The 25,920-nt window shown below is 34.8% G+C and overlaps 1 protein-coding gene and 1 pseudogene across 2 annotated transcripts; one reads left to right on the top strand and one right to left on the bottom strand.

Annotated features, from left to right (window-relative positions):
- Nucleotides 1-2,467: 2,467 nt before the first annotated feature.
- On the bottom strand, nucleotides 2,468-12,031 carry LOC115977397 (annotated as a pseudogene).
- Nucleotides 12,032-14,131: 2,100 nt separating this feature from the next.
- Nucleotides 14,132-25,711, top strand: LOC115977396 (FGGY carbohydrate kinase domain-containing protein). 2 transcript variants are annotated; one of them, XM_031099227.1, is made up of 16 exons: nucleotides 14,139-14,333; nucleotides 14,704-14,783; nucleotides 15,562-15,679; nucleotides 15,817-15,995; nucleotides 17,238-17,320; nucleotides 17,437-17,621; nucleotides 17,913-17,974; nucleotides 18,186-18,294; nucleotides 18,391-18,510; nucleotides 19,769-19,888; nucleotides 20,007-20,127; nucleotides 20,219-20,375; nucleotides 22,976-23,048; nucleotides 24,002-24,085; nucleotides 24,169-24,296; nucleotides 25,084-25,711. In XM_031099227.1, the coding sequence occupies exons 1-16, from the start codon at nucleotides 14,147-14,149 to the stop codon at nucleotides 25,204-25,206; spliced, it is 1,929 nt and encodes a 642-aa protein (XP_030955087.1). In that variant the 5' UTR covers nucleotides 14,139-14,146; the 3' UTR covers nucleotides 25,207-25,711. The 2 variants fall into 2 exon arrangements, with proteins under 2 accessions (XP_030955088.1, XP_030955087.1); XM_031099228.1 differs by lacking the exon at nucleotides 24,002-24,085 and having other exon boundaries at nucleotides 14,132-14,333.
- The last annotated feature ends 209 nt before the right edge of the window (nucleotides 25,712-25,920 follow it).

The raw sequence follows: 25,920 nt of genomic DNA, 5'->3' as shown, positions 1-25,920 counted from the left end.
CCATCATGCCATTCCCCAGATACGATGAGAAAGTCCTTGTTCAGCCCCTTGTTGGAGTCAGGGAGGCACTGAATTAGCCGAACCCTATCGTCTCTCGTCTTCATGTAGTAGGATTTTCCCTTTAAATTTTAGAGATTGTAACATCAGTTTATGTCATGATGGGTTAGTCTTAGCCCCATTTTTTCGTTTAAGGCATCCACACAACCCAGAATCCTAAACATATTGGCAGCACACTGGGTGGGAGCTAATCAGAAATGCCTAAGGTAAATCCTCATTACCGGCTCCATGGGGATTCTCATACCCTCCTCTATGAAGGCAAGAATGGGAATTACCACTTCACCCGTCCTTTTTTGAAGATGCCATTCTCCCACCTTACAGTGCCTTAAACTTACGTTTGAGGGAATCCTATAGTCGGCGATGAACTTTTCCATCGCCTCTTCAATCTCAACCAATTTTCTCAATTTAACCATCTCTAAAGAACTACTAAACAAACTCAGAGGATAACGGAAGAAGGAGAGGAACAAGAGAAAAATAAACCTAGAAAAGAAAAAGCATGAGTTAGTGAAGGTAGAGAACTTACAGAAAAGAGGAAAGGTTCCTTGGACAGACTTTTTGTGCTGGAGATAGACTTGAATTTGGAGGAAAGTTTGGCTGAATCGAGGATATGTGCACTAGAACTCTTAAGTGCAAAAATGAAGAGACAAATCAGTTCCAAAAATTATTTATACTTCTCATCGAAAGTAATTGCACGAATTTTCCCACCCATAAAGGTAAGGAAATCTTCACCGTTAGATCACCATCGCGCCGTTAAACGTGGGAAACATAAAGCCGCCCGCATTTAATGAAGACATGTTTCACTTTCCAAGGCTCCAAGAACGTGTTTCGGGCAAATGAAGAGTCTCTGGAACTGATAGGTGACAAGGATTGACAAGTTTTGATAGAGGCCTGAGGTCATCAAAACCCTCATCTCCGACCGAGGATCTGGACAGCAGGATTTTGAGGTGCTATTGTGGAGCCAGATAATTTGTGGTCTTGACCCACTTTCCATTAGGGTCCAAGGCCCGCGCCGAGAAGAATAGTTGCCGATGACAAGTATTAAAATACCAAATAGCCTAGGAATGCAGCCGAGGATGACCATGTCCTCGGCATCCCAAGGCCTAAAAGAGAAGAATGACACGCCATCAAAGGCAACCTCCAAAGCACTCCCAGAAGAAAAGACGAGTAGAATGGGACACGTACGGGGGTACAGTGTGGGATTGGTTCAAGGAGAAGACGTCACCTCCACATTGAATGCTCCAATAAACATCCTAGCCACATTGATGGGAAAAGACATCTGAACAGTGTGGTTTCGGTTATTGCAACTAATAGAAAGTAGGGGGAGGCAGCTGATGGGACAGGCACTCGAGTAGGTATCTGCCTGATTGACAGATGGAAGGTGAGGATCAATTGAGAAGGGCTATATAATGTAAGGATTCATGTGCCAAAAAGGGGGGGGGGGCTTGGTGGAGAAGATCCATGGACAAACTTAGTCCACCTTTGCGCGCTCACCATAAACCCCATGACTAACCACCCTTCAATGACCAAGGCCTAGCCTTTCAGCCCACACTCTACAAATTTTATTGTTTGGGCTTTTGACGTACGAATCCAACACCAGTTTGGAATCGTTACGAATTGAGTCCTTACACTTTTAAAAGAAAAAATTTGGATGAGTGAATCATTTGTTTACTCCAATTTTTTTTCCATGAAATTGAATAGGTTTTGTGTATTTTTTGTCTTTTGTTTAACCTTATTTTTTTAAAGTTTTATCCAATTTATGTGGTTGTAATTTGAGAATCAATCATTAAATATGCTTAGACATGATTTGTGTGTGTGTGTGTGTTATGACATGGGTTCAATGGTGAAATGTTACTTTCATCCTCGCAATTTTGATTCAGAGAACAATCTTCTTTTTAGCTTATTATTAAGCATATATTAATATAAATTTGATGATAAATTGTTCATTAAATTTGATGACTTTTATCGATCATTAAATTTTTTATTATTTTGTATATCATTAAATTTTAATAATAGTATTATTTATTTATTTTTTTTTTAGCTTTAAGAATTGTTACAGATTGCATACTTATATTACAGGTACTCAATGTTTTATGATCGAAGTTCCATTGGATGCACCCTACCCTAAAGATATGTGCTACCCCTTCCCCCAAATCTCAAGAAATTAGCAATTAGCTATAATTTTTTTTTTTTAAAATTTTAAAACACACTTCCTATATATGAAAATATATATATTCTATAAGTTTATGATAAAACCGTGCAACGCACGGGTCTTTAACTAGTATATATATATATATATATATTTTTTTTTTTTTCGTTTACGTTGACAGGAGTGGAATTTTGGGATGCACACGTCTATAAACTTCCAAATTCGTAATTGTTTATTGTGTAATTTAACTTACCGACTAAAACAAAAAAAGAAAAAGGGAAAATCTTTCAAGTGAGATTGCCCTGTCATTTGCAAGGAAAAATTTAAAAATAAATCCAAAGACAACTTATTTCATTATTAAAAAAAAAAAAAAAAAAACTGTGAAAACTTATTTATCTTCAAACTTATTGATTTAAAGCCGTCACCTTTGATTCTCCGATAAATGAGTTAAATATAGCATTTGTCGCCAACGTGGCAGCCAAGGCCCAAGGGTATAATTCCACCAGTCATCAGCTTTGCAAAGCAGGCAATATCTGGTACGCAACCAAGTAGTTCTGCTGCAGTCTGCCAGAATCGACAAATTTCCAATCAATTAAGTGATCTAAAAAGTTGTTTTCCTCTTTTTTTTTTTTAAGTAAATATAGAGTGAAATGTAACTTAAGGGCAATCAACCTCTCTTTCCAGACGCCAGAAACCCGTAAAAACCTCATCAAAGATAACTGGAATTTTTTTACTTCAGCACTCATTAACAAGTACCCGCTGGAAAAGTGGATCAATCATCTGCATTTCTCCAGCACCTAGTATGACTGCATTACAGTCAAAATGATTAAATGAGTAAACCGCACAGTTTCCAGGAAAAAGCAGCTATGCCAACAGTAAATATGGTATATAATATTACATGATAATTGATCGCATCTGAATCACAAATACCAATTCCAAACACATGCCTCCAAAGCGTCTTTAACCAATGATCTAACCTTCCTTCCCATTATTAAGGTTGAAATTTTAAAAACTGAAAATCAAAGCCAGTGAAATTACAAATTTATGCTGTGGTTTCAGAAAATTCACATAGAAATTGAGGGTGGAAAAGATAATTCTCAGTGAGTCATTCACAATTTTGGAAAAAAATGCCAACATATCAGAAATTATTGCAAGATGTGCAATAAAATTGAGAAGGACAAAGTTTAGCTCCAAACATGCTTGGAGCCTTGGGCTCCAACCACCAATAGGAAGATGACTATTATCCTTGCCATGTATAATGTACATGACTCACTTAATTCAACCAACCAAGTGAGTCATGTGCAATGCACATGACATGACACATATCATCTTTCTATTGGTGGTTGGAACCAAACCTTTTCCAATCGAGAATAATTAGCAGAATATTGATTTTGTAAGAATAAATATTTAAAATTAATAAGCTTGATGAGGTGATTTCCTTTTTGGAATATTTTCAAATTATTACAAGTGCACTCCTATAATTCAAGTCTAAGAAGACCTTATAAAGAATTCAACCAGACAAGAATTGCCTATAACCTTCTATGAAATTACTTGCATTTACTTTTTAACAATCAAAACATGTAAATATATAATACAGTGAGTATATCAGTAAGCATATCAAATTGACTTCTAGAGAGAGAACCAACAAACTGGAGATACAGTGAGAACCAACAAATATGTAATACAGCAAGAACCAAAATTTCTATGCACCACATCCAGCACAGGTAATTCTGATGCAGTAGATGGACTCAGAGTCAGACATTATATCCATTATATCCTTTTTCATGTTTAAGAGATAATAAAACTGAAGCATCAAGTTTCAAACAAAAGAATAAAGTTCATGAAAAATTTAATTTTAGTTTCCAAATGAATAAGAAGATAATATGAAAATTTAACAGAGGGTTGAAACAGAATAACAGTATGCTTATCTTACCTGGTTCCAGAATCAATGCTCCTATAGGGTAAAACCCTCCTGATCCTGAATATTGTGATAATTGTTCTGATATATAAGACGAATAATTTCTGGCAAGATCTGACTTATCCCTTATCTTATGAAAAATTTCATCACGAGAACTGAAGGCTGTAAAATATAAAAAGGTGGAAAAATTTTCAAATAGACACAAAATGAGATCGAAATGGCAATTAAGAATAATGGTAGACTTAAAAAAAAAAGAAATGGTTTACCCTTATTTTCAAGTTTTGGAATCTCTAAATGCAACCCTTCAGGTAAGGAAAGTTTCCAAACACCATTGCACATGTAGACTGTAGGAGGATCCAGAAAAAGGCCTCTTCCAGTGTACCTGTGAAAACACATAAATCAATGATTAACAAGGTTTGATGACAAATAGCTTGTTTTTCATTGATACCTGCTATTACTGGACTAGAATGAGGAAATTATCTTCTCGTGAAAAGGTACAAAAAGTCAAAAACTATTTGATGACCAAATTGCTTCAATATCTAAATTTTCTTTTGTCAAACTGGCTCATCTATAGCCATAGATATAAATATTTAGGAATCACAAAAAAACTGGAGACAAATCACCATTTATTAACCTAGACAAACTCCAAAATTCCAAACATATAAAGAAATATATTTGGAACTTTTTCGTACATGCTTGTATCTAAAAGTGTTTGTACCATGGTTGCTGGAGAAAGCCTGTGTAAGAAGATGGCGCTTGTGCTTCCATAGCACCCAAAGTATCACCATGATAGGATCCTTGAAGAGCTAAGACCTGTGAAATAATTAAGTCGCCTTAGTTACCAGCGTATCGATTTGAATATTAACAGAAAATTCTCCTATAACAATTGAAAAGAATTACAGCACTGTTCCATCAGAGAGTATATCTCTTAAAAAAACTATTTTATCACAGAATATGTAAACTATAAGTAATCAATGAAAACAGAATTAGTGAGGCCCACCATAAGCTCAACCCTTCAGCTAGCTGTATTATCCTAGTGAACATCTGAAAGGATTCCATGATCATAGGAGAATTTACGAAATGCCATCTTGAGAGCAATTTCAATTGCTGTAGATCCATTATCTGAAAAGTATGTTCAGGAAGCCCAACCTGCATGGTGAAACAGCCCAAGCATTATTTATATACAGCAAACAAAGAAGCAGTAGAACGACATAAGAAAAGAAAATAAATGAGAAAAACAGGCTCTTCTCAATATGTAACCCCTCTCCTACCATCAGCATTATCTTTCATTGACCAATCTCTGGCCAACCCTTGAACTACAGAGGACAGTATATTTGAGGACAGTCATTTACTAAAATATGGATTCAACTGATAACATTATAGACAGCTTAAAGTATCTGGAAGTTTCTATCAAAAACAAATGTGAAGTAATAATTTCAACAACAAAAAAAATCCTATTTGGCTAAAAAGAAGAAAAGAAACACTAACCTTTCCCCCACACCTTCAAGCAAAAGCTCAGCACATTCCAAGGCTGGTTCATAAACATTCTCAGGAAACATTACATGTCCAAATCTCGCAGCAGCATAACCCATATCTCCTGCGAGCTCAGTCTGAAACCACCTAAACAAAAACCACATTAAAATTTTCAGAAATGCTATCGCTGAAGAATATAAATTGCAATAACTCTATACTCAGGGCAAACATTCAATACTAAAATGGTGGGGAAATGATGTTTAGCACACTGACTGTATGGTTTAGATCCCCTAATAAGAGGAAACTATCACCCAATTCATTCCTATGGACTCACATTCAATAGGTACTAATGAGATTGACCTGTAAAGTAATGTCAGGACCCTGAGTCCACCAACTAGCACATGCATCAAACTGTTGAGTTATGAATTCATTATTCTGAGCCTACAATGGAAATAGAAAGGAGTTAATTTAGCATATTACAGCAGCAGTCAATTGGGGGAGACAGACAGAAAAAGAAACATATGAAAGGGAAAGGAGAAAATATAAAACCATTGACCATTGCTATCACACGAACCTTGAAGACCGCAAAGTTCTCACCATGTCGTGAATCAATCACTGTAACAGCATCTTCAGGTACAAGTTGGTGCTGAGTAAATGGCCACCAGAAAATCTCTCCTGCTTTCTTTGGCATGTCTTGCAATCTCATCATTCTTTTTGAATAAGCTGATAACATCTCTTCCTTCAAGAACCAAATACACCACGAGATTCATCAAACCATTCCATCAAGTCATTTGATAGATCTTTCGGAACTGGTGGCAGGACAAGTACAGGCACCCTAGAAAAAAAAAAGACAGTGGATTAAATACACATATAGATCACACCTACTACACAAGTATAAGAAAAATTAACAATTAGTTAGATGATGGAAAAACAATATCAGGTCATGAGAAATCAAATTATATAACCTGTGATGAACATTATGTAGTCTGCATATAATTGCTTAAAATAATAATACACAAAAAGGGAAAAGATTAGTAAGAGCTAATTTACCTATTTCGCAGATAAGACTGTAATGGCATCTCATTTAAAACGCCATGATCTTCAAAAACAACAGCAGCAATGTCATAACCTCGAAGTTTCAAACTCTCATAAGCTGAAATGGTTCCAGAAATACCACCCAGCCGCCCATCTCCAACTAGAATACCAGGTAAACGGAAAGGCCTGCCGACATATGCAACAAAGATCATAATTACCAAAAAAAAAAAAGCAAACTATTAAAAAAAAAAAAAAAAAAAAGGTCTTGCTATATAGGTCCATTTGGTTAGTCATTTTGGGAGTTTAAAAGAATGTTTTTAAAACCCAAAACTTTGTTTTGCAACTGCAACTACTCATAACTATTTTACAAACGCTAACTTTAAACTTAAGACACCGTTTTCTAACGGCTAATATAAATGCACCCATAGCCTTTGTGACCCCTGTGATATTCTGTTGAATGTGCAACGTTGACCTAAGCAAAGCAAGTGTATTTTACACAATAAACTAAATAGGCTGATGAAATAAACTCATCCAAACACACAATCTTCTTTACTTATAATACGAATTCTTATATTTTATTTTCCTCAATTGGAAAAAAAAAAAAAAATCTTAACTACTTTAGTTTAAAATACAGAAGAATTTAGAATTTGACCAGTCAGCCAATTTTTTTTTTTAAAGATTTAGGAAAGCAAAGCACCCAATATAATTTTGAAAACAATTAAAATTTCACAGAATTCATTACTATCATTGTAAACCAATATTAAGCCAGGCTATGAAAGATTTAGATACTTATACAAGTCACATTGAAGAGAGCCCGAAGGCCCGGGACTCATAACCCTGCTGGCAGTAAAATCCGAGAACGTCTTTTCCTAGTAAACTTTTGTTATCTTTCTTTCTTTATCATCAAAACCTATTGGTTGATCATCTAATTCGCAAAAGTCCAGGTTTCCAACTCATTCTCTACAAATTCATTGTATTTGACTCATTGTACCAAGACTCCATACATTTTGGCTTTGGGTCTCAAATCGTGACCCTGCAGGCATGAAATGTTTTTCCCTTACATTAATATATATAAAATCGTGACCCTACAGGCATGAAATGTTTTTCCCTTACATTAATATATATACTAGCGTTTAACCCGCGTAATGCGCGGGATCATTCTATAGTTTAGGCTCACCTTTACATCACTCACACCATAAAACTCCTTTGATAGGTTTGACCTTTGTGTTGCATGTAAGACACGCAAAATTAATACCCCATCTGTTGTTATCATTAACAATCTTGGCTTTGCATGTCACCAATTAATTTGATCTATCTGTGATAAAATTGTATATATGTTAACATTATGCTATTCCTTTTTATTTCTTTAACAGATTAACAGCTTTCCTAATACTTGAACAACTTGGACTTCAAAAAAGGAAAAAAGTAAGACCAAGCACAATAGATTAATAGGTTTCCTGATATTTAGTTTTCCAAAAGTTGGCAATCTCTCGTAATGGTTTGCATTTTGATTTTCTCAACTCCAAATATTTGCCTTGTTCATGGCCTTTAGTTGTTATTTGTATAATATAAACCTAAAAGGTCAACAATCAAGCTCAATACTTAAAATTAGGACTTAGATTCATTACTTGAAATTAGAAGCTTTTTAATGTAGCACCTATAAAAATGCATACTCAGCATTCTAAATTTTCATCAATCTTGTATTCCCAAAATAAGGCTACACTAAACAGTGCGGCAATCTAACAGAGACAAATGAATTACAATCTACAATTATAACTGAATTCAAAATTAGAATCACATATATTATCTTCTCAAAAAAAAAGAATCACATATATTACAAAACTTAAATTCATGTTGATATAAGAATCTTAGGATGCTTAGATTACAAAACCATAGCCTAAATACAGAAATTTAAATCTCTCATAATCTAAAATAAAACAGAAAACTAAGTAAATAAGAAAAGGGTATAAGGAATAGAACTTGGTGCATAATTCTTAAACATTTTTTATGCATCCAAGTCTTCTATTTTAGCAACTATTTTTCTATTATGTAAGAAAGTTATCCATCCAATCCTTTAGGAGGTCCTTTTGGCATAATTTCCTTTGTGACTTTTGAAATGTCAAAGTTGATGTAGAGCTTTGTTTGAAATGTCAAAGTTGATGTAGAGCTTTGTTGCCCATGTGAATGACAGTCAATAGTTACCTACAAATTTTTTTAATCAATTAGGCATTAACATTTGTCATGTTTTCATTTAAAGTATATGAGAATAATATCTAATAATATTTAAAAGAAACACCCAGACGATCAAATAGTTAAACTTAGAGGTGAGAAAAACATAACTTTCATTTCACAAAAATGATATAACTCTCATGCTCAACACATATTGCAAAGATCAAAACCACATCTATATTTCATGCCCAACTGACAAAACACAAAGTAGCAAGGCACAGATTAATTAAGTTTAAATATAACTTAAGAAACCAAAATGCTCTAAAACAGAAAAGGTAGTGAGCTCAAGTATAAGCGAAATCTGGTTTTCACTTATGCTTTACCCAAGGATTTCTATGGGTAATAGTGATCTGTGCATTTATTCTCTTTGGACTATGATATATCTACTCCCTTTAATTTAATTTAACTTGGCATGATGTTTCTATGGATAATAGTGATCTATGCAACATCTAGCTGAGCTGGTTTTTGGTTTGCACAACATGTGAAACCAAAAAATGACATCTCTTAAGCATTAGAACAGAGATTGCAAACTATTTTTCATGTTGCATCAAATGCTGTAGCCTTACTTCCTACTTTTAAAGTCCTACAATAGAAGGTAAGATCCAATTCATGTCTAGTGGAATTTCAAGTGCATTGTATCATGCGTGTGATCTGTAACTGGTGTTCACTATTCTTAGTGAAAATGCAAAGAGGGCAGTCCATATAATTGCAGCCATTATTTTCGATTGCTCAAAAAAAAAAAAAAAAGCATAGCAATTTTAAATTGCAGTAGAGAAAGATAAAAGAAATACTGCAAACGAAGCCTAAGAAAACGTTGAAAATATGGGTTGAATTGTAAAAGGTAATGCAGCAGTTCAGTGAAAATTTAAATATGAAAATGAAGGTTTGGACCACGACTAATCAAACCTTGATTCTCCATTTGTTAGTGGTTCATGTATAGCCCAGAATTCAGATAGCTACAAAATCTATCAATAATTAAAATTATTTTAGTAATAGGAAGGGGTAAAAATAAGTTGGTTCCAAAAAATAATTAGTGGAGTACAGAGCAAAAAATGATGATATAAATACCAAGAAGTGTTTTGCTAGCAAACAAAGAAACCACATCAAGTGTCAAATTCACTTTTTGGAAACTGGAAAAAAACGAATGAAATGTTATTGTCCTAAAAACACTAATGAAATGGTAAAATTAACAAATAAAATAGCAAATATATTGAAGTGGGTGATAGCTAGTGGCTAGAACACGTGAGCCACACATGGAGTTGGAGCAATCCAGCAAATTGTAACGTGAAAAAAGAAACCTTCGACTTAGAGATTCATAAGTAAAAAACTGTAAAAGGGACAAAGAAGTAAGGACGAAGAAGAAGAAGAAAAAGAAGAAGAAGAGAAGAAAAACCAGACTAAATAGTGAGTGTAGATGCCATATACTAAGGAGTCAGAGAGAGAGACCAAGAAATGGGTCTCCTTTCATGGTCAACTCCAACTCTCCAATGTAAGTTTGTTCAAAAAAAAAATTTTATATACATCCTAGTTTTTTTGAATGCCCATTTAATATAAGAAAATTCTTCCTAAGTCCAGCAAAAACCAATGTGGCTTGATCCAAGTTGGGGGAGAAAAGGAACTCTTGTGTTAGAGCTGTGAAATTATAGAACATAACAAAAAACTTTCATTATAATCTAACTTTGTCAATAATATTGGTTAGTAAGGTGGGTCTGAGGATCTGAATTATAACACATGAAATCAAGTCAAACAAAGAAATTAAATTAACTTGCATTGTGTACATAACTAATAAAAAATTCGTCTCTTCCCTCAAAAAAAAAAAAAAAACTAATAAAAAATTCAAACAGAACAACAAATCATGCATAGTCCTAAAACACAGAACAAAGGATAAGGATTTTCCTAGACTCAAACATGCATGTGGTATAAACTTATAGTAAGCATTTAGCAAATAAGAAGCAGCACAATTTAACCCCCCACCCCACTCATATTTTATATGATAATGATATAAATCATATAATAGGTAGTACATTCAAAACAGGATTGGCAGGGTGAAAATTCATCAGTTATAGATGTCTCATTCAAACACGGTTTCTTCATGTGGGTTTGGCAGCAACAAAAAAAGGAAACCATTTAGGCAATAAACATAAAGATAAAAGAAGTAAAAAAAAAAAAAGTAGGAAAACTATGAACATTAATCTCATGAGCTATTCCTTTCTGTAGATACCATGGTACTATAACCTAATATACACTATACAAATCACATGCATGAACTAATTAAAATATCGCTTGTCAATCCCTAGCAAATATAGGAAAAACCATGGGACTGCAGTATCATTCTTAATGAACAAAACATGCAACCCACATGATTTTTTTAAACTGTGATGAGAATTTGTAAAGAATAAAACATGTTAGCCACGGGAGTTCTTCAACACCACATTATCTTAAAAGCGAAGTTTAAATTTGAGTCAATTGATGTTTTATAAAAACAAAAACCCTAAACAAAATTAAATCTAACACAAATACCCAAAATAAAATAAATCTCTTAAAGCAACTATTTGATTCTAACCAAAAGACTTTAGTTCAAACGGATTCCAACCCAAATTCTAGACTTTAAAGCCGAATTTGTTATTTTTATTTAAAAGCTTTACCTGCCAATGGGTGGGAATACTCTGTTTCCTCTTTCTCGCTGTCCATCTCTTCGTCTTTGTGCGTGACTTACAGTTACCAACTTTCTCTTAATGTTGATTCTAAATGTTTCGGTTTCTTTATATGTAAACAGCAAAAGGTAGTCAGTCATAAGGTTTAAGCAAAAACAATCAAAGCAAAATAATGAAAATACCTTAATCTCAGCCAAATACGTATAGCAAAAACAATCCCAAGCCTAAATAATATTTAACGCCAATTTCTTTCTCAAAAAGTAAAAAATGTTTTACAAAATCGAAACTTGCTGATAGCAAGTCAGCGAGAGACCGGATGAATCATGATTGTGGAAGGCCAGAATGGCGGTAATGGCAGTCCTCAAATGTTTCTCTCTCTGCCTTATGATCTCTATCAATCGCTGTTTTTGGAATCTAAATATCTACCAAAACATTCAAAAACCTAAAATCAAAATTAAAAGTAGGATTGGATTCTAACCCAAAATATAAATCCAACAAAAGAAAATTTGGGGAATCCTTCTTGACCTTTTAGTTTCAGTCGAATCTCCACTGTGCCGCAAACTTTTTTTTTTGTCTCCTTCCCTTAATCAAAACCAAATCTGACCCAAAATACCAATCAAAACCAATTGATTCTCCAAATAAAAACCCAAAACCTTAAATTTTTAAATTTAAAACAGAACTTACCAGTAGTGATTCCGATGGTCGGGTAGCGAGTGGAGGCTTACGGTGATGGCAGAAAATCTAACAGGAAGTGAGAGACATCTTTTCATTCTTGATTGCAAACTGCAGTTTTTGATCTCTCGATCTCTCTCTCCTTCTCCGTTCTCTGCCTCTCTATTTTTCTGTCTCACTTTTCTCTCGGTCTCTCTTTCTCCTTTCTCCGTGTAGCAGTCTTTCTTTTCTTTTTTTTTGTCTTAACCGGTTAGTTTTATTTTATACCAAGAGGGCTTCAAACAGTAGTGAAAAATTATAATTTATCGCTTTTAAACGGTGTTATAGCGTTATGAAAAAATATAATGTATCGCTTTTTAAAGTTACATATGTCTAAATTTTAGGTAGGAACTTTTTCTATTTGTCATTATCTCCTTAATTCTAGGAACTCATTTTCTCTCAGCTTCTGCTTTTATATATATATAGATATAGATATATATATATATATATATATAATTATTTTTCAAGAATCATGGTAGTCCTTAATTATGCCGAAATTATTAAAACATCCTGCAGGAGAAAATAAAATTGATGAAAAATCATAAATTAACAATGAAGTTGATATAAACAATTTGTGTGTATATATGTATTGTAGGTATAAGGGTCCAAAATTGTATATTGGGCTTTAGGCTTTGTCTGAGGGCGAGTAAACAACAGTGAGGGTGTTATGTTCAAAGCCCCATAAATAACATGCAAGTGAAAAGGTTAGTAAAGATGGTTCGAGGAGGAGTGTCACCTCGGATAAACAAAATGCAGAAAAAACGTGTGTTCCATTACTCAAGGTGACCTTCTAAGAAATTCCGCTAAGAGGGATGTGCATCATGAACGTACTAGAAGAGTTGAAACTTGGAAATATCTAAGGAAAACTATTACTACCGCATTGAATGCCCTGTAACTAACTTTCTGGCCGCATTTATGTGTTAAAGATCCCTGAACAATGCCGACTTTGCTACCACAACTTACAGAAGGCTAGAAAAGGTGTCTGATGGGATAAACACTCAATTGGTGACTCAAATGATCAACAAGTGTAGAGTCAAGATCATCCAAAAGGAACTATATAATGTAAGGGGTCTTTCATAAATGGGGGGATCGGAAAAATAGAAAAAGAATACTGTAGCAATCAAAATTGTACTTGTACTCTATTTAATTGATTTATATGAAAAGTTACCTCCTTGGACAATGAATTCATTCAAATCGGTGCTTCTGGTTTTTGTTTGATCATCCTCTAAATTCATACTAGCCGTTGTCCAATTTATTAGGGTCTAGTTCTTTGACTCACTCTTTACAAATTTATTATATTGGGCTTACTGGACCAAGATCCCATACATTTTGGGCTTGAGTAGCGAAACATTTCCTTACATGTATATATATATATATAAATAATTTTTTTGAGAATAAGACAATATATATTTTTCTTTCCTTTTTTTAAATCTATTTCAATTTTTTTTTCTCAAAATTAACTCAAAAATATAATTTTTAATGGCATGGTACATATATATAGTTAGTAATTATTTTGTTCATATAATATTACTCAATTTGCCATCAAGTGCCTATAAAATAAGGTCATTTTTTCAATGGTGAAATCAAAAGTAAAAATGGATTTAAAAATTATTTTGAAAACGAAATCAAATTTGAGATTCAAAATGAATAATATCAAACTTAGAGGACTCAAATAAAATCAATCCTTTTTTTAGGTTGAAAAGCGTAACAACTTTGCTAATTTTGTGAGTTGTGAATCCCGTGACCTCTACCTTTTTCCCATTTCTAAAAGACACATATTTTTTTTAATCTTTCCATCGTTGAAAACAAAGAAAACTCCAAAAAAAATCCAGATTATTTAGCACTAACTAAAAAATCAATCACAATAATCAAATAAAAATAAAAATTAGGAGTAGATAAAACTTAAAAAAGAGAGAAAAGGAAATGACAGGTAAAAGGAGAGAGTTATCTGATTCAACTCCACTCCTCGGCTATCCCCAACCACTACAACATTACACTCCTTTCTCCTCCTCCCTCCTCGAAATGGCCGCCACCACCACCACCGTCGACTCCGCCCCTCTCCGCTCCGTCTTCCTCGGCGTCGACGTCGGCACCGGCAGCGCCCGCGCAGGTCCTCTCTCTCTCTCTCTCTCTTCCTATGTATATACACACGCAGAGACACGCACACATGCATGTATATCTATTTGTGCTGATTGAATTCTGTGTATTTTGTGTTTTGGTGAAATGGGTCATTTGTTTCTGACGCGTTTAACGTGTTTATGGTGAGCGTTTACTGTTGGATTGAAATTGGTTGCTTTGTGTTTTTTTCCATATTGGGTTTATTCTAATCCAAGTTTGATAGTTTTTGTTCATCTATGTAATTTTGCCAATCATAAACATATGAATGCATTGTGTATATTTTTAAAGAATGCAAATTCTAGTCGTTACACACTCCTTAGATGATGTGAATTGCTGGGTAACTTTTGGTTTCTAAAATACAGGTCTGTTTGATGAGAACGGGAAGCTTCTAGGTTCTTCTAGTAGCCCAATTCAGATTTGGAAAGACGGTGACTGTGTCGAGGTAATGTTTGATGAGCAATGGAACTTAAATATCACTAGACTAGTTAGGGCTGTAAACAATTAGAGCCGACCCGAGCTAAATTACATGTTTAATATGCTTGCCGAACAAGTTTGAGCTTGTTCACGAGCTACTACTTCATTAACTTATTCTTTTCCCATATATATCAAACAATAACACTAAAATATTTATACCCCTTCACAAATCTATGCCAATAATTAGCAATTAAACCTTAGTTGGAATTATATTACTTGAGTTAATTAAATAGAATGATTTATGTTTGTGAATTTATGAAAAATTGATTCACCAACCTTGTATTGTTAGGAAAGATACATAATTTTACTACTAAATGGACTATTTATACTATCAGTAAATTACAAATACTAATGTGATATCTTATGAGCTTATTTACTGACTTATAAAATCATGTTTGAAGTGTGTGTATATATATATATCACTCAAGAGCTTGTTCATGAACACATTACCATATCTGAGCTTGACTTGTTTAATAGCTGAGCCTAAATTTAGGCCAGCGTTTGTCTCATTTCTAAGTAAATGAATATAAATAAGATTTTTCCCAACCTGAACACCCGAGCTATATGGCCAAGTTACATGTAGTTAGTGTGGACGTCATTCCTTATGAAATCCTAGTAAAAATGTGTTTTTGGGGACAGCGTGTTTTCCAAACATCTGTTAGGCCAATAGAATTGTCAAGCAAAGTAATATGTTTAACAAATATGGGATATAGACATAGTTGACAACCTTTCTTTTTCCGATTCAGCAATCTTCTACAGATATATGGCATGCAATTTGTGCGGCAGTGAAATCTGCATGCTCCCTTGCAAATGTTGCAGGAAAAGAAGTGAAGGGTCTGGGATTTGCAGCCACTTGTTCTCTTGGTGTGTAACTTTCTAATTGCTTATTTTTAGCATTTGATTTGAATTAAAGAAAAATTTTCATCTAAGTTGTTTTTCATGTCTACAATATGGAGGGTGGGGCTTATTTTCTTAGCAAAAAAAGTGGTTTCTTACTGCAGTTGCGGTGGATGCTGATGGTTCCCCTGTCACGGTTTCTTGGAGTGGTGATTCAAGGAGAAATGTCATAGTATGGATGGACCATAGAGCTGTAGAACAGGCTGAAAGGATCAATTCCTGTAATTCACCAGTATTACAATATTGTGGTGGATCCCTTTCCCCTGAGATGGAGCCACCAAAGGTGCTTATTGGCTTGTCTAATCATATTATGTAGTTTGCAATAGACAATCCTGTGCTATGGTCTTTTATTAAGTTGCATGGTAGTTGGTGTGTGCGCTTAGCATTGTACTGGATTTCTATTAGCAACTGATTTGCTTTATACAGGGTTAACTTTCGAAATTGTTAGAAATACTTACGTAATATATATTTTGCAACCCCAGCAGCTTGAACCCACTCCCTCTTGCTCCCCCAAACACAAATGGCTTAGGGAGGTACCAACTCACCCAACTTGGCGGTGGTATGTTTATAGGGTGAACTTTTTTGTCTCTAAGTGTGCTCCTTAAGATTGATTAGGGTGAACTTTTTGTCTCTAAGTGGGCTTCTTAAAGTTGATTTGCAAACACTTATTACATTTCTTAAAGTGGGCTGAAATTGACGACATGGAACTATTTAAAGTATTATTTAGATTGTTTTATTTATAATTCAATACTTACAACAGGGGAGGGGGGATTTGAACCTTGGATGTCATGTACACACTAGGAGGTGCCAATCAATTGAGCTACAAGGCTCTTGGCAAGTATATTTAGAAAATTTTCTTCTGTGTTTCCTCTTTGCTGGGTTTTATTGCTTGAAAGCTTTTAAAGAAATTGTGTGCTTGACTAGGTCATTGTTGTGACACTTGACAACTAAGCTTTAACTTTAAATGATGCAACTTGACTAAAAAAACATTGGGATTAGCTATGGATCCTCAAAACACTAATCAGGGTCAGTCACATGTCATTTTCTATTGCATAGCTGGTCTTATAGCAATCTTAATTTTTCCCCCTTTAGTGGGCCTTTCAGTTTATTACCAAAAAAAAAAAAAAAAAAACTAAAGGAAAAAAAAACTAATCCCATTGGATTTTGTACGGTTCTCTTGGTTATAGGAGGCATGGAGACAGTGATGATGGGTGACAATAGCATTTCAGTCTATTTTTACATGCTATTCTTGCATGGATTGGACATCATATGCATTTTACAATCACTGCCCATCTTTTATGTTATTTTGCAATATGAAGCAGAGTATGCGTTCTCTTGTTGCGTACCCCCTGAAAGAGGTGTCACTTTAAGCAGTTTGTTATTGTTGTTTTTGCAAAATAAGCTTATCAACAGATTTAACTTTCCATTCCCAAGTCATGTCCATAATTGTTGTGTTTAATTGCTGTTTCTGAATTGTTTCGATGTCTCTCTATTGAATATCTTCTGATACAGACTAAAATTTCAGCTTCTATGGGTGAAAGAAAATTTACAAGAATCTTGGTCAATGGTGTTTAGGTGGATGGACTTGAGTGATTGGCTGTCATACAGGTACTTCAAATCTGCCAGTCATGAGTAAATCTTCATAAGTTCAGGCATATTTCTTATGTACAAGTCAAGTTGGATTTCAACTTGATGATTAACGTGATTTGTTTTGATTCTTCTAGGGCAACAGGAGATGACACTCGTAGTCTGTGCACCACGGTGTGCAAATGGACATATCTTGGTCATGCACACATGCAGAAAGTCAATGAAAAAGATTCCCGAGATATGGAAGCTTGTGGATGGGATGATGACTTCTGGGAGGAGATTGGATTAGGTGATCTTGTAGATGGGCATCATGCTAAGATAGGTATGCTTGTTGGATTTTTATTAATTTCTATATTGCTTATTTTCTTTGGTGATTGGAGTTCATGACAGCTTAACATGGAGTGTATTTGAAATATGATAAATTTCTTGAATGGGTCTAGTCTTCTTTCTTGATTTTTCTTAACTTACATGTAAACTTTGATTGTAGTAATTAAATATAATCTTTTATTTCCAACCATTATAAAACTACTTTTGTGTTTTAATTTTAATTATTTATTCTACCTTTTGCAATTTCTGCTGCTCTTTGTGACTTTGCAATGAACAATGTCAACAGGACGAAGTGTAGCTTTCCCTGGCCATCCTTTGGGTTCTGGTCTTACTCCAGCTGCCGCGAAGGCAAGAAATTTTGTACTGAAGATTTCACATTGATTTCCAGTGGCATTCCTTGAGGTCCATTAGCAAAACAAACATATTTATTTAGGTTCAAGAAAATATGATCTGCACTATTTTCCTGGCCTTTGGAGTTTGGAGGGTGATTTGACTTGATACTATTGACACCTATTTTGTAGCTTATTTCTTATGTATTCAAGTGATTTGAATTTTCCAGGAACTCGGTCTTGTATCAGGAATACCTGTTGGTACTTCACTGATTGATGCTCATGCTGGTGGCGTGGGGGTAATGGAAAGTGTGCCACAGTTAGATTCTGAAACTAAAGGTTATTATAACTTATCAAAAGATTTTCTTATTAGCATGATTTAGTAGCTTATCTTTGTGTATTATGTTTTTCTTTTAACAATGATAATATTTTCAGAGTTTGATAATGAAGCTATATGCCACCGCATGGTGTTAGTCTGTGGAACTTCTACTTGCCATATGGCCATATCAAGGAGCAAGTTGTTCATTCCAGGGGTCTGGGGACCATTCTGGTCAGGTACACTTCTGGAACTTCATATTCAGTATTTGGCTCTAGGGATTCGGATCATACTGTATCGTTTAAAATTTGACTGACTGAAGAATTATGGAAGAGGCAACTTATCTTTTTCATGTATTTTGCAATTATTTTAAAATTAATCTAGTATAGAAACATTATTAGAAAAAACAAGCAGGAAAAATCAACTGGAGTTTTACAAAGTAGCCTTGAATTTTTTTATGATGGAGGCTGCCTAGTGCATTAATCCAATTGTATAGCGATCTTAGGGACATTGACAATCGTGCAAGTTAAGTTGAGCTCCACTCCATGGAAAGTTAAATTATTCCTCCACTACATGTGATCCACACTATACAAAGCAGTACAGCAGTCCAAATTTTACTAATTGCATGGCAAACCAGAACTCCTTTCCAGCGTGATAGAATCTCCATGACTCTATTAGGCATAATCCAATCCACTCCAAATAACAAAAACACCAATGACTACAATTCCCTCTTGAAGGCACAATATAAAAGAAGACAATCTACTGTCTCACTGCTATTCTTATACATATATCATTACTTTAAAAAAATCATTGTTTTTTTTTTTAAGTTTGTCAACAATCAATACGGTTCCCAGAGCTGCTGTCCACCCAAAGAATGCAACTGTTTGTGGGATTTTGCATACCAAATGCTCTTATTGGAAAAACTTAAATGCATACTCGCTCTCAAATCCTTGTAAAAAATAGGACCTGAAAACTTTTAGATCGAGACATCCTTTGACACAACCTATTGTCATAAACTTCCAAAGGGAGTTAGAACAAATCCAAAAATTAATTGGCTGCCTCTTATCACAAAAATCTGACATACAAATAGATATGTATATGTGTGTGTGTGTGTGTGTGTGTATATCAACAATAGCAACAAAATTTAGTCCCAAAAGTTTGGATTTGGCTATGAATCCTCAACCAACTAATTGGTATTTGTCATGGATCCATTCATAAAAGAAGTGACTAAATTACACACACACATACACACATTCTATCACCCCCTTCCCACCACTAAAAGTGGTGATGGTAATAATTTGATGTATGATGACGTTTTCTTTTTGGTCATGGAAAATTTAAAAGCTGCTTCATCTTTCAAAGCTTACTTTAATAACATAACATGAAGGATAGTTTTTCTGTGTTCATAACATGATGTTCTTCTTTCGAGAATTAGTCAGTAGTTCTGTAATTTCTGAATTGCCATGTACATGTAATCCTCTTTTTCTGTGTTTTCAGCTATGGTACCTGAATATTGGCTCACAGAAGGTGGCCAGAGTGCCACTGGTGCATTATTGGATCATGTAGTTGAAAACCATGTAGCATCTCCCCACCTTGCGAATCGTGCTGCTTCTAGAAGTGAGATTGTTTACTCAATTTAGTTTCTAGTTCATGTATATTGAACTAAACAGGGTGAATGCCCTTGTTCACAATTCTAACATAGGTTTACCTACATTTTTCTTTTGTAATCTTTCAGATATATCTGTGTATGAACTTCTGAACAATATATTAGAAACAATGATGCTTGATCTGAAGTGTCCATTTCTTGCTGCTTTGACTGAAGATACACATGTCCTACCTGACTATCATGGGAACAGGTAAATGTTTACATACCAATGTTCAATTTCTCAGGTCATGGTGCCAAAATTTTTTTCCCAAATATTAAACTTCTAAATCTTCACCTCTCAGGTCTCCTATTGCAGACCCCAAATCAAAAGGAATGGTCTGTGGCTTTACCCTCGACACAAGTGAGAAACAGTTGGCTCTTCTGTACCTGGCTACTGTACAGGGTATTGCATATGGCACACGTCACATTGTAGAGCATTGCAATGCCCATGGTCACAATGTAAGAATACAGACCCTTACACTTAAATGCTTATTTGAAATTAGACATCTATCTTATCCTTTAAAAACATTTTTATATACGCACACTTTGTGACACATTCAAATATGCATGTTTGTCTATTTGTACTTTAGCAACATTTTAAAAAATGGGTGAGGTATTCTGAGAAATATTGTATGTTTTCTACTTAGTTCAAAAAATTTCCCCCTTTTTTAAGAAAATTTTTAGTCAGCTCCAGTCATGTCTGCAGTTTTATTTTAAGAGTTCTTAAAATTGCCAATGCGATATTGGGATCTAACATGCACTCTAAGCTCATCCCTCTCCAGCTCATTATCACTTGAGCCTAGGCTTTTGGGGCTAACTTGTTGAAGGTAGGTTTTCCTTAGTTTGTTATGCTGCTGCAGTCCCTTTCCTGTTGCACATTCCAATCTACAATGATTAGCGTAAGTGCCCACTTTCTTAATTAATCTGTCAATTAGTCGTTGATATTAGCACTGCATTAGTGCAAGAATCTTGTAGCTCAACTGGCACCTTCTAGTGTTTCCGAAAGAGACATTTAGGATTCAAATCCCCCCACCCCCAACTATTTATATATCAAAAGAAAATATCAGAACTGCATTAGTCAATTTAAGAATTTTGTTTTTTTCTCTTTTGGAAGATTTTTTTCCCCTTAACATCAATGTTAGACTTATGAAAGAACTAGAACCCACAGCAGCATCAACGTGATTTTGAAACTTGGCCTGGTGGAGGCTGTGCTGCCTCTCCTGAGGAATGTTAAAAGAAGTGAAAGGTTAGAGCCTGAAGTGAATGACCAGAACTGCTTTTGGTCCCCCCTCTTGCTTGAAAGATGACAAGGGCTTGAGTAGGAGATTGCCAATGAACTATAGCTCAAATGGCACCTCCTTCTTTTGTAAGTGCAAGGATTCAAGACCTACCAAGTGTGTGTAAATAAAAAAAGAGGGTGGGGGGAAGGGGGCTTAAAAAGAGATTATGATGGAAACACTTTTTGTGGCTTTAACTTTCATCTTCCACTAATATAGCTATTCAATTTGATTGGCTCACCATTACACTAAGGGGCTTCCTAAAAGAAAGTTAAACTTTGGAGTCCGGTGATCAAAAAGAGGATAAGAAAGTCGGCATGACACATGCAAGTGAGCTCTACCTCAAATGATAGCTCCTCCCCTTGCTATGGCAAGGTGGAGGGTGAGGTTGTGGGTTCAAGACCCATTGGGTGCATGGGTAATATATCAATAAAAAGCAAAAAAGGTTGGCAGCATAGTTACCAAATGATTGCTGAAGAAAAACCCTACTGTTTAGCAAGTCCATGCTCCGCATTAATATCCCCATCAGAAACTGAGAGCAGCATATTATAACTTGGCAAATATACATGTCTATCATGAATTGGGCTGATAAGGCCTGAACCAGTAAAAAACCTTGGTATAACATGCTTTGACTTTAAGTTAATAGGTGAGAAGCTCAAATATGATATATGGTCCTTTGTCTTCACCTTGTTTGGGCTAGCATGGGTGATACCTAATTAGTGCTTGCTCTGTTAAAATGTTGGGAAGATCTGTTTCAGTACCACAGAGGAGCTAAGGTGTGGCGAGCCTTGCCCTTGTGTGTCGTGGATTTGGTGGTACTAAAGAAACAGACAGGTCTTTGATCTAATTGAACGTCCTGCTGTTGTAATCAAAGAGCATATTTTGCAGTCATCGTTTGATTGGATGCATGCTCTAGGGGGCACCCCTCCATATCTTTTGTTGATTTTATTGATTCTCTATATTTTTTATCTGTACTCTTTGAAAGGGTCATGTATTTACCTTTTCCATTTCTTTTTAAATTTTTTAATTATGTTTAAAAAAAGAAGCTCAAATATAAACTCCCTACATCCCAAATTGTTGGTCTTGTTCTATTTTGGGATGTCCTAAAATTTTGTCCTATTTCTAAAATTAAAAGTCATTAATTTATTAAGTTTTCTGTTATGCCCCTACCAAACAGAAGCACTTTAAACAATAAAAATTTTTGAGAGCTTTGTTTAAGGGTAATTTTTAAAAATTCTATCTTTTTAATTAAAAAACAAGATAATAAATGATATTTCCTTAAAAAGTTGGGTTTTCTAAATAGGGCTAACAATTTGGGATGGAGGTAATATATGTATTCTAGGCTGTAACCATACTTATGCATGGAAACATTCAGCAGTGGTGAACACACAAGGTGGTCTTACCAAGATGAGTGAGGTGTTCATCCCAAATTTCATGTTGAATATTATGGATGGGTCACTTGACACCAAAATTTAGGAAGTTATTGAATGGACACTAGATGCTAACTTAGACAACAATTTGAAACTATATTGAATTCAATTTGGATTCTAATTGTGCTTCTGACTTTAATATATTGTATGTAAGTTTCTATATGTGCTTTTGATGGTTATTTATGATTCATGTCCCCTTTATCCCTAACTTACCAATAAATAAAAAGTAGTGACGCCAGAAAATATTGCTTGCTAATATAACAGGTGAATGCTTTTCGAAAGTGTTATTCTTCCTGCACTTTTTTGACCCCCCCTTTTTTTCCTCTCTCTGTTTTTGATTCTTCCTTTACAGATTGACACAATACTTGCATGTGGCGGCCTTGCAAAGAACCCCCTATTCATTCAAGAACATGCAGATATCATTGGTCTCTCTCTCTCTCTCTCTCTCTCTCTCTCTCTCTCTGCGTTTGTGTTCTTTTGGGGGTAGGAGTACACATGTGATGTATATATGATATTTCCCCCCTCCCCCTTTCTATTTGCTTCACTATATGGGATGATTAGGATGCTCAGCAATGATTGAGGCATTGCTACATGACAGCCTAGAGAATCTCTACTTAGGGGTTGACTTGCAAGGAATGTTGGTTGGATGATTCTAAGTTGATCGAATATTAGATTGATAGGGCTATATGGGCTGTTTCAGTGTTTAGATTCTGTTAATGGTAAACAAAGCTCAACTTGCAGAGAATAGTAGTGTGGAGCTATAAGAATAGTGTGTTGACTAAAACAGAAAGGAAAAGAAAAGAAAAAAGTGCCACAAGCAAGAAAGAGAAGAAGTGACTGCAGAAACCATAGGCAAATGCATCTTAAAAATACTCAAATTAGTTAATCTCTCATTAGTTTGATCACAATTGACCACATTTAAGACTTGCTTGAGTAGTAAACTCTCCTAAATGTAAAGAAGACAAAAATGGAAATCAAACCAAACTTGAAATTTACCTATTAAAACTATTAACTTAAAGACCAATAAAGCACATTTAGGGCCATAAGAAACCCTACATGAGATATTAAGTGTCTATTTCAGATTGGATTATAAGCCAATATATTGCTTATTTTTCCTACTATTTGTGGGTCTCATGTGAGTCACCTATTATTTTGCTTATTTTTTCTACTATTTACAGGTCTCATGTGAGTCATCTACTAACTTTATTTAACTTTTACCTATTATTACAATACTTTCAGCAAAAAGCTAGATAAGTTGTTCCCAAACAGACGCTAAATGTTGCCTTACAGATGCCCCAAAAAAAAAAAAAAATTATAGTAATAAAAAATCAAAATCTGATTAATACAAAAGACTGTGATTCTTTCGCCACTGCACGAGGGCTACAGAAAAAATTGCAGTTAATTGACCAGCTGATAAAGAATTTTATTTTTGATTTACAAGTGAAGGAAAGTCATGAAGAAGGTCCGTGATGTTATATTTTAGCTTCTCTTAAGCATTACTGTATGCATATTAAATATTGGCACACTTGCTGATGATTGTTGTAGGTTGCCCTATAATTCTTCCTCGAGAAAATGAGTCAGTGCTTTTGGGTGCTTCCATTCTTGGTGCAGTTGCTGCAAAGAAGTTTTCAAGTCTGAATGAGGCCATGAGGGCAATGAATGCAGCTGGTCAGGTACATAAATTTTTTTTTTCTTAACTCAATCCTATTTATTTATATTTAAGACAAGGTGAAAAAGGTGTTCAAACTAAGCAAGGGTCTTGAATGTAGTTCTGGAGTAAAACCTTCCACATGGTAATTGGTATGCTATGCCACATAGCTGGGATCATCATTGTTTGGTACTTTGGTCTTGATTCAAAAGCAGGACTTCAATTAGTTTTGATATCTCAAACTTGCGCAAATAGCATGGTATCATTTCAGATATTATGTATACAATGATTTGTTTAGTGAGATTGCATATGACGCCCAGGCTGATATTTTGTCCAAGATTGACTTGGATGGAGCTCACTTCCTTTTTTCTTTGTTAGTTTCAGGGATCCCCATTCATAGGTCCAGGATCCACATCTATGATTGAGGATTGTTGGCCCTTTTTTTAATTATAATTTTCATAGATTTTCTTCTTCTGTTTCCTGCGTGGATAGTATCAAGACAATTAATAATACATGTTTTGCACAATTGTATCTTGGTTTTTCCATAAAGGATATTTAAGTTTTGTAATAATATTCCAAACATAATGTAGACTGCCTTTATCACTACCCAATTTTATATTACTAGAAGTGCTAAGGGTAAGCAAAGAGAGCCCAATAACTTAGGCTAACCCTTTTCCCATGAGAAAGAAATAATGAAATATGAATGGTAAATTGCCACCTCTGCCCAAATATTCTGAGCTAGCATTGTATCCTCTGGAAGTGGCATCTGTTATTGATATTTCATTTGTACTATATGCATTTGAATATTGCAGGTCATTCATCCATCTAAAGACCCAAAGGTGAAGAAGTTCCATGATGCCAAATACCGTATTTTCCGGGAGCTATATGAGCAGCAGCTATCTCATCGCTCTATAATGGCTCAAGCCTTGGCTTAGTTAATGTGATACTTGACCATGATGTCATCTGGATGCTTTGATTAACTGATTGCATTGTGATACTTTCTTTTGGAAAGAAATGGATGCACAGTTTGAAGGTTAGATTGTGAAGCTTGCATATTCAAATAGAAGAAATTCAATAGGATCAATGTATAGCCTTAATTTTCAGCATCACATTGGAGAAAAATATCACAAAGAGAGTGGAAGATATAAGTCGAGCAATGATCAGGGAATTAAAATATCATTAAAAAAATTATGTATATTGGCTCATGTGGCTTGAAACGTGTCTTTTCATCTATGAATTAAGATTTTTTTTTTCTTCGAGGAACATCTATGAAAATGATGACCCCTGCTTAGTTCCATAAGTGCATTTTGCCAATTCAGCTTCCAGTACAAATCAGTTGGAATTCCCTGAAAGGTCGTTCAAGGAATTCAGTCATTATATAAATCTTAGTTGTAATCTCATATTACCACCATTTTAGGGTAATCACATTACCTAATCTAATATGTGATCTTATCGCTCTGTTGCCAAAATTGTATTTCTTTTGATGTAAAACATTTGTTCTAATTCCCGGCTCACTTCCTATCTCACAAAATCTCATAACATTTTTCATAAAAAGTTTGTTTTCAGTTTTGGTGGGTCTCGAAATAATCTTTAGTAAATTAAAGCAACTCTAGCTTCGACTAGCCTAGAGGGGTTGGACAAGTCCAAAT

Source organism: Quercus lobata, chromosome 2 (genome assembly GCF_001633185.2).
Source record: "Quercus lobata isolate SW786 chromosome 2, ValleyOak3.0 Primary Assembly, whole genome shotgun sequence".
Taxonomy (NCBI): Eukaryota; Viridiplantae; Streptophyta; class Magnoliopsida; order Fagales; family Fagaceae; genus Quercus; species Quercus lobata.
The sequence above is the reverse complement of the archived record's forward strand: the minus strand, read 5'-3'. Positions and strand labels throughout refer to the sequence as shown.

Bases quoted from the DNA above. Each gene is read 5' to 3' on its own strand.
- LOC115977396 (XM_031099227.1), top strand. From the start codon at position 14,147: ATGACAGGTAAAAGGAGAGAGTTATCTGATTCAACTCCACTCCTCGGC. The intron at 17,321-17,436 runs GTACTTCAAATC...TGATTCTTCTAG, and splicing joins AGTGATTGGCTGTCATACAG to GGCAACAGGAGATGACACTC. The intron at 19,889-20,006 runs GTGAGATTGTTT...GTAATCTTTCAG, and splicing joins GAATCGTGCTGCTTCTAGAA to ATATATCTGTGTATGAACTT.